At 31.5% G+C, this 18,259-nt stretch overlaps 1 protein-coding gene across 1 annotated transcript; it reads right to left on the bottom strand.

Annotated features, from left to right (window-relative positions):
* Positions 1-1,191: 1,191 nt before the first annotated feature.
* On the bottom strand, positions 1,192-6,555 carry LOC113395721 (pickpocket protein 28-like). Its single transcript, XM_026633394.2, has 10 exons — positions 6,353-6,555; positions 5,431-5,631; positions 4,549-4,812; positions 4,174-4,288; positions 3,967-4,091; positions 3,085-3,236; positions 2,755-2,808; positions 2,320-2,414; positions 1,605-1,710; positions 1,192-1,339 (listed from the first exon to the last, which is right to left on the bottom strand). Exons 1-10 carry the CDS (start codon positions 6,553-6,555, stop codon positions 1,221-1,223), a joined length of 1,434 nt encoding a protein of 477 aa, XP_026489179.2. The 3' UTR covers positions 1,192-1,220.
* Positions 6,556-18,259: the final 11,704 nt, after the last annotated feature.

Here is an 18,259-nt window from a genome sequence, read left to right as displayed (position 1 = left end):
TGTACCTATATATGTATTTTAAAAAAGTAATTAATTTAATGTTTTTGGGTTTTTAAGCTGGTTTCGCTACATTTCTTTAAAGCTTTATTAAACTCGAAATATCATTCCAAGCATGCAGGCTTCGCGATATTTTCGTTCTTCGCGGTCACGAAACATGTATGAAGCGCGTTAACACTTGATTTATACCCAAAAATATTTAGTCCAGATAGTACTACTACCAGATAATACTAGTGTTCTACACACTACGTCATTACGGGTCAACCAATTAAATTAAACACGATAAATTAGTTTCTCTTTGTATCTTCTTAAAATCACTATAATGGTGATTATGTGATAAATCCCCAAACATGTTTACCCAAACCAATTGACCCGTAATTTACAAAAGCGCTTGACAAAGACCCAACCCGTTATATCCCGCCCGCAATGGAATGCAAAATTGGCCAAACAATCCAAATTGGTCTCAAGATCTTAATTATTAGTAAGGTGCTTAAGGGTTAAATTTACGATGTGTTAATACGGCCCGATACGGTGGTAATTAAGCTAGTCCTAAATTAAATTTACCTGAAGGCAGGGCGCCCGAGTTTCAATTGGGAGAAACGTATTTCTATCTTGCTAATTGAGGGTTATCATTGTTTAAATATTATCTTTATTAAAGATATTTTCATTTGTTTACTTTTTCCAAATTGACGACACGGATTTTTATGTTTAAGATTCATAAGATTAGTATATCAACCTATTCGGAGATTAATATTTATTTTATTTAATCTATTTGAATGTTTTCATTTTTTTATTTTAGAATAATATATATATCCAGTCCTAATATGAGAAAATTAGATAATATATAACATTTCCCTGTCTCGTCAAATCAAATATGACTCATGGCTATCGTTTCACTATTGTGTCTACTGTGTGGACGGGAAATTGTTAACTAACAAATAATGGACTTTATTTAAATTTACAAATTCTATTATCAAGCATCACAATGAATGAAAAATAATTAGTAGATGTCCTTCTCCAAAAGAAGAGCGTGTTTCATCAGGCTGTTAGATAAACATGTAGCTGATACTACGTTCGGCGCGTGCATCTTCGTGATGGTATACTGCATCGCCATGAGTGACGTATATATCTCGATGCCATCTAGATACCAGCCTTATATACAAATGGAACATGTCAGAATTGTGCTTAAAAATTAAAGAAATTGAATTAAATGTTTTAGTAATTTAGTGATTCCGGGTAGTTCGTGTATAGCAAAACAGACGCAAAGTTAGGAAGTAGACAATCTCCATGAAACTAAGGACACTGCAACCGAGGAAGAGACCAGCCATTCCACCGACAGCCACTGCAAAACGAAAAACGAATATCTAAAGGAACTAAATGGAAGTGTTCAAATCAGCTTTATTTGAAGAGATCTGCTTATATATTATTATGCCTATGTTTTATAAAAAAAATTAATGTAAACCTCGACCACACTCGATTATAACCATGAGCTACTTACGGCATTATAAAAAAATACGTGATAAAAGTAGATGGCATTTAATTACCGATTTGATTGTGTTGGCAAACGCGTCTATGCTGAAACTGCGTATTTATCACAAAATATTTACCTAATACATCAGTGAATCCGAAGATGATATCCCTACGATATCTCATTCTGGGATAAGTGACAATCCCCCATTGAAAATAAGTGCCCATGAACCATGCTTGTAAATCCTGAAAATGTTCGATACATTATTTATAGATATATGGTGTAATGTTAATTGCTCATTTTACATTATTGTATGCATCGAAGTAGATAGGTTTTTATAATCGTTGCCATGAGCACCTTCTCCCTCCGACGTAAGCATCGCTGAGACTAGGAGAGGTTTTCTCTACCCTGGACTAGCTACGAATAAAAGCATAGAAATAAAGGAGGTGAATAGGCCAACCGTTGGTGTGTCACGATATTATGATGATATCACCTAGTATTATGAGCAAGCGATCCCGGGACGCCCCACGAAAAGACATCCTGGGCACCACTGATTATTAAATTGATATTCCAGTATAGTTGATGCCTGAATCCGTTTCTAAGCGACATAAAAAAGGTATTTGGAGAAATACCTTCAGGGCACAATAATATAAAAAAGCACACTCTGGTTAGAATTTGAATAAAAAAATCTTGAAAACGTCCCCATGTGAAAACATAAATTTTTCTTAGATTTATACAGTTTTTTTTTAGGAATTCGTTATATTTTTTGGTCTAGTAGACTGTCGTCTTTGTGTTATTATCACAAATCTTTCTCAATACCCTTTTAGTGCATTTTAAACATATAATTGGCTTACATTTGATTGAATGATGTAATTCACATCGTCGCATATTGGAAAACATTCACATTTAATTTTCTTGCCATTTTTCTCCCTTAGTTTGTAGAGCTGATCTACAAATGTAGATTAACATAAATGAATATATGTCATGTAATAATAGGCAAATACATGACAAATCACGACATTAATTTGAAATTATTGCAACGCCATAATACATAATATATTTTGTGAGGACCATGTGAGTACGCTTGAAAATTACTTTCTCGAATTTATAATCTGTCCTTGCTATTTATATTAATGGTTTACTTAGAAGAAAAAACTAGTCAGTAAAACGGTCGCATAGACATAATGCTTACATTCAATTTATTGTTACGTAAGTTATGTGTACTGACAAACAAACAACACATTTGTATACGTGTGCTTATCTTTTGTTTTTATAATAATTGTGGTTACCTTTGTGTTTGGCCAGACAATGCATACCATTGACGTCACATATTTTTTCATCGCCTGAAAAGTAAAAATAGCAATATTACTCGACAGGGCTTTAAAAAAATTGCTCAATATAATATTTATTGATTTTTATGCTAAATTTAAAATATCAAATCTTATTTAAATAACTTAACCCTTTAACGTTTTTATTTGTTTTACCGTCTCTATTGTATATTCTAAATAAAAAAATGTAAATCGATATTGTTACGTCGAGAACATCGAGAAACTCGACTTTTTTCGAAAATTTTAGTCTCATCATTTATATAAAATATAGCTAATATAGATACCACTAACCAATTTTCCTGTAAAAGTACGGTATACAGCCACAATACCTAAGACACAGGAGTAATCTGCACTCCATACGGCACATTGTGTACGAATAGACAGAATTGTGTTTCAGGATATTCTCGTGAAGGAACCGACAGCGACGTTGCGCTACGCTTAGTCTGGATAATAAGATAAATTAATTCGAGCTCATGATGGGATAAAATTTGTAGATAAAATCTAATGAAATCTAAATAAAGCATCACCTTCCTTTATTAGAGCAAGTTAATTTGATATTGTACAAAATAATGTGATTGTTTTCCTAAATATATTTGATAAACATTTCTTAAAAACATTTAACACCTTATTACTAACATATATTCATATATCAGCTATAATATAAACGACATAAAGTAAGCATTGATAACACAACTTCAATCAGTTTCAGTCAACTGTTAATTATTATACATACAAGCTAAAGTTTGCTGTAGTTTATTCTTACTTAAGACTATATTATTTTGGATGTCTTTAATCCTGAGGTATAATGGGAATTATCTTTATTGATAAGATAAAATCATTTTACCAGAGTTTGGACATAGACACACTTAGCTACGTAGCTACAACTTGATCGACACGATGGCTTATTAAATCTTGAGTAAGTTTTTTTTTAAATCAAATAAAATTAAAAAAATTGTCACAATCAATGTATAAGAATGTATTTCTAATAAATTAGATGGCCACGTGACTCAACGAGCATTTAAATTAATTAACGCACTATCTCTAATCAAGTACTTTGCTTAAGGAAAGACTGCTCTCTAAATCCTGGTTATATACTTACTTAATGTGTTCTGTAAGTTCTAGGTTTTATGTCGAAATATCCTCTCCCTTATTACGTTTTAAAATAATACTTACTTAGCCGCTTCTGGTGCCGTGTAAACTGTCAGTGCGGTTACATAAAGTTTCATATAGAAATTCGTAGCAGAGTGCTGGTGTTTCGTTGAAATATCTGGAACTTCTAATGGTCCATGAATATAAGCCTAGAAAATTAACAAAATATCGATGATAATTTAATAAATGTTCGAATAATTAATGATATTTAGCATACCATACCATACTTACCTTGTATGACGTGGATATATTCATAATTTGGGCAAAAACTTCGCCGTCTAATGGATGAACGAAAAACGTAGAACTATTCAATCCAACGAGGTCCCATCTGTTTTTCGCTCTATATCTTTGAATATTATTACGTTTATAAATACAAAGTATAATAATTATTCATCATCGACTCCAAACAAATAATAGACTTAATAGATGAGTAAGTACGTACATACTCATCCACGAACAGAGTACAAGAAAGAGTCATAAATAGTTTTATGGACAAATTACAGCTAATGAGCATATTAACCATAACAATTTAATTTTGTTTAAAGAAGGGTTCAAGATTTGTACAAAATTATAGAATAACTCTCATTTAGTTTCAATAGAACTCACTCAGGTGAATTATAAACTGCAACCTTCGAATTGATAGCGTAACATAATCCCATCTCCGTTATAGTTGGTACAATATGAAGATGGACTCCTGAAGCACCTATACTCAGGGTGGGATGAAAATCAGAAGACAAATTCACTAACACTTCTAGATATTTCTCGGGCACAATGCCATCGTATTTCGGAATAGTGTCGAAGTTTTCAAAAGTAGTATTTGCCAGCGCCTTGATAAATATTTCCAGTTTCTCCTTGTCTTCGTTTGAATTCCTGTGTTGATATTAAAGGAAAATCTTAATACTGAAACTATGAACAATAAAAATACTAAAATGGTTAGACGGAATTTAATGAATTTGTAAATTAAGAAAGAAATACTTCATTCGATTAGGTCCTACAAGCGCTTTTCAATCATTTCACAAGATTTTATTAATAATTATAATAAAAAACATTTATTTTCGTGAAATATACTTTATTTTTACTGATGTTATAATATATAATAGCAGGTATAATAAATTTCGCCCTTTAACAATAACCACATATATTTACTTATTTAATAAAATTTAATTTTGATAAAAATATTGCATTTTATTAAAAGTAACATAATAATTTGTTAAAATCGATAACTAACTAACTTAAAATTAATAGAATAAATTAGGTAACTAATTAATGGTTACCAATTCAACATTTAATTTAAAGCTAATATTGGTTCGGAATGTAAATTTTACTGAGAAAAACGGGCAAGAAAAAGTAAGTACTCTTCTTGATACTAACAGCTTATAATATGAAGCTTATCTGAGTAGTATCTTTAAAATGGTTACAAGTGAAATGAAACGTATTTCTATAGGGGAACACTAGAATAATCCAATAATGATTGCATTAGAAACTTACTGTACATACTTGCTTATCTTCTCGGGATCGATCTTTTTATTATCCGGACAAATAGTGACACTGGGGAAGGTCGTATTCCACGCAAACATATCCCGGTCCATAGAAACCACAGTCGGAGAAGACTGGTAACGTATCCAAGTTGTGCCAGAGAGATAAACCGTCCCAAATACAGATAGGATCACTATTGTTAGCCAAATGAAACTAAAAATATATCGTTAAATTAAATCAATCATATTCCTTTATCCAATATTAGAAGCATTAAACTTACGTATTGATTGTCAAATTAAACACTACCGATGCGGACAAGGAAATACAAGTCATGTATACGTTAACAATGTAAATCCTTCAGAATGTTATTAAACTACTAACGACAGAACAATTTGTTTTAAAGTGGCCTGAACTATCTTAGCTTAAGACTATGCAAGGAATATATTTTCAGTATTTCTATTTTTTTTTATAGGATTGAATGCATAGGTACGTATACATTTACATCTTCATTTTTACTAAGAGATCAGTTTTTAACATCGAAAAATAAACTGGTTATTATTTGTGACACATTACTTGCAAAAGTCTGATGAAGCTATTATATCTGATTATTTTAAGATTTTTTTTTTATTTTATTTGTTTTTATTTTGGAATAATAGCACATGGGCTACCTGGTGGTAATTGGCAATCTGTGCCAATCAACCTTTCGACTAAAATATTATGTCCTTCAAACCGGAACACAATACTAAGTATTAATTATACTTAGTATTAACAAAAAAATATGAGTGGGTGGTGGTACTCAGATAGGCATGCGCCAAGACTTACCACTGAGTGAGTGTATTTTTTTTTTAATGAAAGTAATTCTGTTATCTCTTCAGGCTTGAAACGCTGAACCAATTTAAATTAAATTTGGTATGGATATAGTTTGAATACTTACACTTCACACGGATGGCGATCGGTTACGACGAGATGGTTTAAGCCATGTATAGAAGAAGATTCTACAAATATCACCAAGTAATTCTTAACCTTCTCTCTGATTCCGTGAGGGGATTTCTTCTTTTTCGGTTCAACTTTAAATTTTCTTTTACGTTGAATCTCATTTTCAATTAATTGAGCTTGATATGGACGGTTCGAGACCATTACAATATATTACACTCGCCAAAAGTTGTAGTATTATTTATATAAACAATCCTTAATCATTATCTATTAAAAGATAATATTCTACTAAATAGTTACTAATAATCTAATGAATTATTTAATTTAAAACACGGTTTTGATGAGCTGTTCTTCGACGAGTCAATACAACAACTAAAATGATGCAAGCAATTACAACCTGTCGTGGCGTCACACTATTATCCTATAACTATTACAAACGTAACAAATCCTACTTCAATTAATGTAAACCGAATAAAATACACAACAGCCATACGTGTGCAAGCAAATAGTGTTATTATTACAATGGTGTTAAGATTATATTTAAATAACAAAAAGTACGTTTGTGATGTTACGTATTTTACTGGTTCTATCAAATCTAACATTTCATTATTATGACAAAGCTTTAGTTCATTAATAATTCAATACATAATAGTATTTCGTGAGTCAATTTTTTATTCGTTTTTCGTGAAATAATTATGCGGTCATTAAAATAATACTATTATATTCGTGTGTAAAATTACATGCTTAGGGCGCTGTTACAGTTGTACAAATTCAAGGTTACATACAAGTTAGAGATGCACTTTTCTGGTTCTCTGGTTTAGGATCAGTACCAAAACAATCCTGCCCATGATATGACGTGACTCGAACTTATAATCTTCCAATATTTCCTTATTTTCAAACAATAAATCTAGTTTCTAAACATAATAACAGCTATACCTATATTTACCTACATCGTACAGTCTAAAAGTCTATCAAATAATATTTACCTAAGTCGTATTTACGACAACAAACATTAAGCTCTTTCAGTTTACACTACCGAAATATAATTTAAAAGTACAAAGACCCTTAAAAAATTATAACTAAAATTATAACGTTGACATAAAGATCAAAGCGTCGGTAATACTAAATAAGTATGAGAAGTTAGAAAAATCGTTCCTTGTCATAAATTTGACGGGCTGCTAACAAAATTTTCGGCGTTTTTCAAACGTTTAAAAATGTCCTAGGAGATGATAAATGATCGAGATCTTTAGTCAATTCTATCATTTATTTAAACTTTTCGATTTATAAAATATATTCATATTATACACTATACAGAACATGCAAATTATTAAAAACATGTTAATGACTAATAAATTTAATACTCTATGCAATAAAATAATAAGCAGAAGGTTTAAAAAAAACACTACTCGTATCTAATCTAGAAAGACATCTCTTAATCAGAATAAGTACTCACAATTTATAATAAAACAAAAATAAAGATTAAATACGAGCACTGTAGTGCTCTTCTTTAAAAAATCACTTCGTATTTCACTCGTGAGACCCACGGTGATACAATATTTTGATGCTCATATATGCCATTAAATTATATAATTATTAATCAATGTCAAATAACCAGAAAATTTACCAGTATAACAAATTAATTTAAAATAAACTTCCATTTAAATGTGACAGTTCAATCATTGAATATCCATAAGTCACCCGTCTTCAAGATATTTAAAAAATCATAAGAAAGGTAAACATTTGAAAGCACACCTAGTGAAAGCACGCCGCTTTGAAGTGTAATTTTCAAAGTGTCATGTCGCCGAGAAATAAATGAAGTGAAGAAAATAAATTTCATTTAAAAATCACGGCGAACCATTATTTTCCCCAGCTTCCCCTAATTAATTTCTTGTCACCGTCCGGATCGGCCGTTGTGGCGGTGACAGCAGCGTCGAGTGGGACAACTTGATATAACTCCACTTAGGATGAAAAGAGATAGACATAGAAAGGTGAGTACGCTTCATTACCATCTTTCAGTAGTTAGCGGAAGACTCGAAGTTTGCTCCGGTCGAGTTATGCTAGCCTAGTACTTCTTATTAATTACCGTATAATAAATTACTAACTAACAAAATAACAACCAAAAAGGTAATGTATACACTTTAACAAATTTGATTTCTTCACGTTCCCCAGATGTATAATATATGTACCTACTCAGTATGAGTCAGGTGTGTGACATGCAACACTAATATTAATGATATTCTACAAAATAACTTACTGTTTAATAAGTACACATAAGTAAATTATTAGAACATCAATTTACTACGAACACAAGCGTAACTGAGCACTAAAAACACGTGTAATCTAAGTTTGCCGGTCCGATATTAGCTACATATGTACGCAAGACATCCCACGTATAGTGCTTAGAAACTGGAAATATTGTTACCTTTTTTCTGTGGGTATGGATTTGAAGAAAACAGTTTTGTTATATAACTATTTAATTGTAGAAACCAAAATTTATAAATCTTACAATAAATTTAGTTACATCTTTTGTACTATAGATAATTAAAAAATATGCCAGCTAGACTCAGCGGGGGTCACTTGGGATAAAAGGAATGTTTGAAAATTCAATGCATTATAATTTATCTTATTAAACATTAAAATGTAGGCGCCACTGACGATTCAAAGATTGTATGTTTATTTATTTAGTACACCATTCGACAGGCCGGTGTAACTAAGTTTGTATAAAAAATTAAAGTGGGTACATCACCAAATTTCCAGCTACATGTGGATATTGTTTATATCTAAGGGAACACGCATGCCATCCTTGGAGTTACACCAGCAGCTATCTGGACACACTCAACCAGGAAACTGCAGCCGTCCACACTTAATATTTCAAATCCATGTGGTTGGTAAAAAAAAAACCTCCTGCAATACGAAATATATAGGTTCAATAATCAAGTAAATAACCAAGAGATAAATACCTTTAACGAGGGATGTAAGCAGTAATTTACCTTTTGGAGGGTCAAAGTCCTGCTTACTTTAAATGACGATTTCAACTCCGGAGAATCACTCCAATGGGTCAAAAATCACAAATTAAACATGAATACGACTTTCTAAATTGCAAACCAACGCATTTAAGCAAAAACAAACAATTTTTTAAGGTCGGTAGAAATATGTTGTATAAAGTTTTTATCAAACTTCAAAATTCCATTATAAATATATTCTGAATAGATATGTGCTGTTAAAGCACTGAAGTAATAATCAATCACAAATTAAGAAACTCAACTATTAAGGTAACTCACCGATATATTCAGTATATCGAATTTGAAGTTTGAATTCGGTGTTAAACCGAAGATGTAAAAATGCAAAAAGAACGAAATCGAACGTTCTTGAAACTTTGAAAGGTGCGGGAGTGTGGCCAGCATCACCACCAAAAATATCCTAAATCAAATAGGAATTATATCCATATTTAAATCAAGGAAATAATTATGGAATAATTATTTTATTTAATAAAAGCCAATTATAAGGCATTTCCATACAAATACTAACCTTTAAATTGGATGACAGCTAATAAATTAATCTGAAACGATGCGAAATGACTTACAAACAATACAACAAACGAATTAGATAATAAAATCTAATTATAATAATTATTTCACTGCACTGATAAAAAAATAAATATAATTTATTTTATTATTTAAATTCACAGAAAATGCAAAAATGATGTATTGAGCTAGCAATACGATAAGCGATATATGGGAAGTGGGAAATGGGGTAACGGCACGGATTTTCACTTGAAATTTCACGCGAATTGACATTTTTATGACGTTTTATACAATTTAAAAAAAAAGTTAAAATTATAAAAATATTTTTAATGTAACAATATATATATATATGTATAGTCAGTGACGTTTAGGATGAGTTGATGATCTATCGATATAATCGACGACTGTTCAGGCATTGGAAAGTAATGGTAAAATGAATAAAATCACGTATGTACAGTCAGAGTAAGAAAACCTTCGTCAGTTTTCAAATTCATTCCTTTATCAAGTCGTAAACTCTTAGTACATTTTGAATTTTGAAATGAAATTTCTTGGTGGTAGGGCTTTGTGCAAGCCCGTCTGGGTAGATACCACCCACTCATCAGATATTCTACCGCCAAACAGCAGTACTCAGTATTGTTGTGTTCCGGTTTGAAGGGTGAGTGAGCCTGTGTAACTACAGGCACATGGGACGTAACATCTTAGTTCCTAAGGTTGGTGGCGCATTGGTGATGTAAGGAATGGTTAATATTTCTTACAAATCCACTGTCTATGGGCGGTGGTGACCACTTACCATCAGGTGGCCCATTTGCACGTCCGCCTACCGATATCATAAAAAAAAAAATAGAATCTAAAGCACTAAACAGACAACTGCATATAAAATTAAACTAACATGTATAACATCTTTGGACTACGTGTAATGTCACATCAACATAAAAACTTTTTAGGGCCTAATTAGTCATTACAAGATTTAAATTAGATATGATATCATACACTGAATTGTCTAAGTCTATCAGTGTCATATATTTTCTTGCAATATCTTGCAATCTTAGAATAAAAACGCTTGTAATATTATTCGGCCGTTATTTTAAGTGACGGTTAATGTAATGACGTGACGTGTGATGAGTGGTTCCATCGGCACCGTGAAAATGGTGGTGATTCCTTGGCCTGTAAAAGCGACGGATATACCCTATCGAAAATCTATGGGGTTTGATGGTGCAGCGGTTGATAAATAATAACGATAGAACCAAAGCAGCTGTCGTAGAACATTGCCGAAGTGTCTGCGAGGGCTTCAGAGGAACCGATATATGCTTTTGCCTTGTTGGATCAATGCGACAGCGACTACAAGCTGTGATTGAGACCGTTTAGTAAATTTTATATCCAAATATATCCAAATCCGTTTAGTAAATTTTATATCCAAATATATCCAAATCCGTTTAGTAAATTTTACGTGAAAGAGTAACAAACATCCATCCATACCTCAGAGACCTCAGCCAGATCCATACACACAAACTTTCGCGTTTATAATATTAGTAGGAAGTAGGATTACTACTATGCACTCTCTTTTATAAGAGACAAGACAATGTCCTAAACTCCAATGTTACACGAGCTTTCACGAAGGACAATGAGGTTTCGTGAAAAGTTGGTAATTATCGTACCGATTGATGGCTTCTAATTATTATTATAGCTTTTAAACGCTATTATACTCTTTGCTAGATGCGACTTACAATGACATTGCGACGCAATACGTCATACTCAATCGGTAAAGCAGGATATCGCTCATACTGAGCACACGAAAATAGATCTTAAGGTGACGAACCTTTTCTTACCCCGACTGTACATTATACACAAATTTTTGGGCAGTCGTTTAAAACTAGAATAGAACTGCGCAATTAAAATGATAAAAGATTTATTTTATCTGTACTCATCGAGTTTGAAACTAAAAACGAGTGAGATTGTTCCAACAAGGCTAAGCAAACACCGTACGTAATTAAACAAGCTTAATTTTCTTGTACGAGTTATATTCGAGATGTTCGAGGGAATATTTACAGAAAGTAAACTGGTAAATATTGCGAACGAACGTTGAGGTGGAAATCTCGGGGCAGGATACGTGTGGAGATTGCATTTTATTAATTTAGTACGAATTCAAGCGTGTTTCAAATTACTCGATTTTAATTTCTAATACGTATTGAAAATTATGCATCTTAAGTAAAAAAATATACTAGGCTTATACGAAAGACATCTCGTTGTCTTAACAATAATTTATAAAAAAAAATATAACAATGTTCCATTATCAGATATTGATCAAAGTGTGTTAAATAAAACATGGAAATAAATGGAAGATCCTCACACACAAATATAATATTGAATCAATTTAAATCCGACAAAAAGACAAAAGCACGCTCCACAATAACTTAGCATCAACACCGCCACTTAATTTGAATACGTAGCACAACTGAGTGTTTAATAAAACATTCAATTTGATTTACATCCTTACAAATCTGTACCTTTTGCGCTTTCAGTGTAAACACGCTTTACAATGTAAAGACGAGTTTCCTGTATTTTAAATATTGCATATATTGAGTAAGGGTGAATTATACGGTTTGAGTTCCTTTTGTTGATTACAACTTTTTAATTAATTGTTTTGATGATGATATTATATAGCTATCTCTTTTTAAATATGGAATTTAAAAAAGGAGGAATATATAGGTCTGCCGAAGGGCCAATGGGCCACCCGATGATGGCCACAATTGCATGTTAGAGAGTAGCGCTGTGGGATATGAACACCATTACTTACTGCGCTAGTACGCCACCAACCTTGGGAGCTAAGATAATGTATCCCTCGTGCTGTGGTTACACTGGTCCGCTCATCTTTTAAACCACAACACGGCAATACTAAGTATTCCTATTTGGCGATAGAATGTGTATTGTGTGGGTAGTGTTGACATTTTACAAGTTTAATAAAACACAAACCTCAACTATGACGATTATGAATTCCTTAAAAAAATAACCATCAAGACTCTCTGAAGGTATGTTAGATGTTGATCAATTAATCAATCATCACCCAAGCGCTCCACCACTCCTGAAAAAAGTCCTATCCAAAGCTCCCGGTTCGTCGTCCGGCGCATCTGATCCGGATCACCTATCTCGTGTCATTTTACATGTTATAAATTAATTACTTTTTTACAAATTATACATGAAAATGGACGTCTCTTAATATCTACATATCATTTTGAAATAATATTAATAATTTTAAATAATATGACTATGTAAATTACAGTAAATCTTTGTTTGAACAACTCTATAGATATATTTTACATACGACTGGCAGATACAAAAAGCAATAAGGCAGGCAAATCACCGTGTACTGAGGTATAACACCTCCTAATAAAAATTCCTGCAAATCAATACGTCCTCTTTTACGCTTTTTGTATTGTATTTTATTTTGCTATTCGCTTCTGTGTCGTGTTAAAGGAACAATTCTGGGATCTAGTACGTTAAGTGCGATCAATATGTTTTGATCATTTATAGATATATTTTAATACAGATAACATTTTATTTCCCATATAAAAATTGAGTTAGAAATAGGAAGTATACATATATGCTATTGAGGTTATTTTAAAAATAATTATACTACAAAAGCGAAAATAGACCGTGGTTTATTATAAAACCCAACTTATTTTATGTCCATAATTTTAATTAAAATCATAATTTAAATCAATCTTAAACGTTACATAATATCAGTGTATTTAATAACTGTACGATTTTTGAGTATACTTACTGTTCGAGGCTCTAACACTAATTGAACCAATTATCTACGCAAAAGTAACTCTTATTTAATTTATTTAAAACCAAGAACAATGATTTTTATAGTTTTTGTCGAAACTACCAAAATTACTCAGACGCACTACAGAAGCAACAGTAAATAGAATACACGTTGAATTCCGTGTTCTATCTTTGCGATTTGCATGCCCTATCTTAGTGTGGGATAGAATATTACAACAACAATCCCTGTGTGCGTGTATCATCCATGTGTGTAATACAATGTGATTACATCGCTTGGACTAAGCGTGTGTGCGTGCCGATTGACATAAAGGAGCTAAATGGTAGGGTCTAAATCGTTTCAAACGCTTAGCGCCCGTATTTATTGGCACGTACGGGATACGCAAAAATTCCAATAAAAAGTCCCCGAGCTGAGGAATGCCGATTGAAAAGAATAATGTTTAATTTGCCCGATGAACGGACCGAGTGATTTAAACGATTAGGTATGTGATGAAATTAGAATTCGTGTTTATTTCTCGATAGGACAGCCTTAACTGTTTAGATATTTATTGCCTTTAAGTGTTTGCTTTACTTACTATTATATAAATACATTGTCTACTTCTTAGTTTGAATGATCTTGCTTGACGGTATGGTAGAATTACAGTTACTAGATACCCTGTTGTCGAACGGAATAGGCTAGAGCATAAGGTACAAAAAACATTATGAATTAAATTTTAGTACCATAATTTTAATAATACAAGAAGTTGACAATTATCAAACGGCAAGAATAAAAACAACATAGGACTAATTCCCTTTAATCATATAAATCAATTTTAACCCTCAAAGTCAAGTATGAAAAGAATGCAGTTGCTCTTCGCTTTTCATAAAGATCATGTCAACTAACAGCATAAGTTTAGGTCGTAGTAAAACTTTAAGAATATTATTTGAGAGGTATCAACGTGGTGATTGGACGGTGGCAGTCGATGACGCAATACGCAGCATTGGCGTTCAGATTAAATGCAAATTAGTTAATCTAGCTTTGATGTGTTTCAAAACTAGGAGGTTAGTATCTTTAGCATCTGTTGGTAGTTCTCAGACACAGTACTATAGAAAGATTTTCCTAATGATTTTTTTTGTAAAACTTCTGTTTATGTGCCTCTTAGTAACCAATAATTTTAATCTTCAAACGAGTTATCTAAAGGAGAAAGGCAATATTCAAATCGGACTGTTACTTCATGTTTTCTCTAACCACGAAATCTCTTCAGCAATATACTAAAAATAGACAAGCAGTTTCTCACACAAAAATAATCATTTTAAAAATGTTCATATATACCATAAAAAATATTTAGTTTTCAATTATATTAAAGAAAGTTTTAATCTTGGTTTAAGTATTTTCAGTATAAACTGTTGTTACGTCACGTTCACGTCATCTTATTTATTTAAAAGTAACATGCACTTTTCCTCTCGATTTCCTTGAACTTAAACATGTAGATTTTATTGCATAAGCCAGGTTTCAACTTCGAAATTCAGACATCAAATTCATTTGATATAATCGTAGAATTGCAGAACAATCTTGTAAGCACGACTTGATACAACAATAAAACGATTCAATTTGAATATTCCGAGTCTATACAGTGGAGATATTTTTGTCTGAATTCGTGTAGAACAGCGCAGGGCGTGCGGTTACAGCAGTTAAAAGTAAGAGACGCCACGTGAGTTAGCTACAATTTATATGTAAATCAGACGCGGGGCAAGATAGTATGAGGGCCAATTGTCATTTGTGTATTGGCATCTTATAATATTAATTCTAATTATATTAATCTAATTATTAAATATTAATCTAATTATATATTAATTGTAAAAAAAAAATGCTTTTTAATTTAAAATTTAAATTAATAAATTCATTTTAACGTACTATATTTTTACTTTTACTTTATTGTATAACAGTATAACTCAAATAAATTAAACATGTGCACAACTATAATGTCATGGAAGATGATAAGTACATGTAAACACATATACAATAGATTGAGGCTTTCTAATTTTAATAGAATGATTTTGTTATAAATTTTTTAGTGATGCTATAAACTATTCCATGTTAAAATATAATATTATAATAATTATATAAAATGCATTTGAAATTGTAATAACTTGTTACAGTTATATAAAGGGATCTATTTCTGCCCTACCGGTCCTCTGCCTATAAATGCGGGTCGCGTCAGTCTCCCGAGACGAATCTAATTGCATTTTGCTGAGGTGAGCTCTGCACACTTCACTTACTTTTTAGTACCATCTGCGCCAGATAATCAGATAATTTCGCTTGTCTACGATCATTTAAATATTTTAAATTATTGAGAATTTCTTAATTTATATTTGACTCAATGATTTAACAACTTTAACCTTTGTTTGTTTTAAAGTTGAGTTTATATATTATGAGAGATAATTTTAGTGCGATATGATCAATTATGTATTTATGTTATAACAGCTTCTTAATATTGTAACGGTGGTAGGGCTTAATACATTTTTTCTGTGTGGCTATCCACTTCCATTATGCTGTCTTGATGATAATGACGATCATGATGATCACGATTGATCATGAACTTTTTTAATTTTTATGTTGCGGCTTGAGTGATGAGCTAGCCTTACATATAATATACATATTCTTAGGTACCTGGGAGATAATATATTAGATCCTGTTGTTGTCAGCTCGTTGACAGAGTAAGAAGTGGTTCTATCTTCTCAAAGTAAAAAACACCATTAAGTGTCTTATTCATCCATTTCAATTCTTATGAATAATAAATATACCGTTTTGGCTTTAAAATACCATTTCAGTCGAATGGGTTTTCCTATGACGTCCTCTTTTTCGATTTAAGTAAATTTTATAATAATTATTTTGACTTGTAAATAATAAATTTAAACTGACTTCAAATTTAAGATTGTCAATGTTATTTAATTTTTATGTAAAATTTTTCACGAATTAAGGATATTTAGGTGTAATTTAAGATGTATGTTAAGGGTTCACTTATTGTTTCCTTTTGAATTAAATATCGAAATGTTTATCTAATTACTTACTGTTATATAAAAAAAAAAAGTTATTTATATTTCAACGAGTATCCAATAGTTTAATAACAAATAAAAACTATCACAACCCAACAGATACCAGATCTCATATATCGCGAAATTCAAACAAAAAGTATGTCAAAGTGATGTAGCGAGTGGACATATGGATTTTAGGGATTACGCCACTAAGCGGATAGTTTTAGTGACACATGCCACCTGGTATTAACCGGTATTAACCGGACATGGGACAGTGTTATGACAGGGCTGATTCAATAAATAATTTCGCAACTGCCTCTTAAACTATTCTTGACGTTTGGGACAGTGTAAATTTAAGACAATTGTACATGAATACATAATTGTTAACGACACAGAACTATGAGATCTTTCAAATATTATCAATATGTCGTTTTGTTAAGAGTAAGCTCACGACTCGACGCAAAAAGTAAACTGAGAGAAATTGACTTGCGGTATTGATTATAATAGTTGCAACATTTAAAGGTACACTACACGCACAAAAATAACGTATCGCCGTGAGTCGATTTTCAACATTTCACGAGTGAGATGCAAAGTGAGTTAGAGATAAGTACTGCAGATAAAAGCTTTAGTCAAAGTTAAACAAATATAATAGTCATATTATTATACAAAAATTAATAAGATTAAATTTTATTTAAACTGGTCTATGACAGGGCGTCATTCGGAAATAATAAAGTTATAAATATCCAAACACCCAAATTCATAATTATCAAAGTTAAAACGTCTAGTAATACTTTTATTTTCATAACTCTTTAATATTATAACTGCTTCTCATAGTTTAATTTCAACGTAATACGTAAGTCTCACGCTTGGATAAAATCCTTAAAATATGAAACAATACTTTTATTAAATTATTAGTTTTTTTTTAGTTGATAGTTTCTTTGAGAGACCGTTATAGCTAAGGAGAAATCTTGTTTTTTTCATATCAATGCCATAGTCACTTCCAACATATCCATTAGAATCATTTATAGAAATGTCGTCTATCACATACCAGAGAATTCTTCACAATAACATGTCACAAAGGCACTTGAAATAGAAATATATCCCGGAGTTAGTGGACAGTGTAATTCAATTTGCTAAATTAGATTTTCCGTCAAGTTACCTGCGTCTTCGCCCCTCACGTCACATATTATGAGACGAAAGTTATCACGAACGGCCAACGTTTGCGCCAATATTTTTTAAGTACGGTTGTCAAAACAAACACTTTTTTTTATTTTAAACACTATTATTTTTTATAAAAAGTTACTTGCTTATTTTTTTGTAGTTGTTAAATTAATTTGTTAACGAATATTGAAATAAAAGTAAAATAATATTTTACTACGTTATTATACATCATATCAGTAATGTTATGTACAAAAACAGTCACTATAACCTATAAACGTCATATAAATAATAATTTATTTGTAGACTAAGATGTTTTTTTTTATAAAATTGACCCAATATTGGGCAAAGTTTTTTAAAACCATCATCAGTAGCAGCATTCGTCGTCATTCCCTTGATCTTATCTCATTTATTCAAAGTAAGAGTACATT

The sequence above is a fragment of the Vanessa tameamea genome, chromosome 7 (genome assembly GCF_037043105.1).
Source record: "Vanessa tameamea isolate UH-Manoa-2023 chromosome 7, ilVanTame1 primary haplotype, whole genome shotgun sequence".
Classification (NCBI taxonomy): Eukaryota; Metazoa; Arthropoda; class Insecta; order Lepidoptera; family Nymphalidae; genus Vanessa; species Vanessa tameamea.
This window is presented reverse-complemented; position numbering and strand designations above follow the sequence as displayed.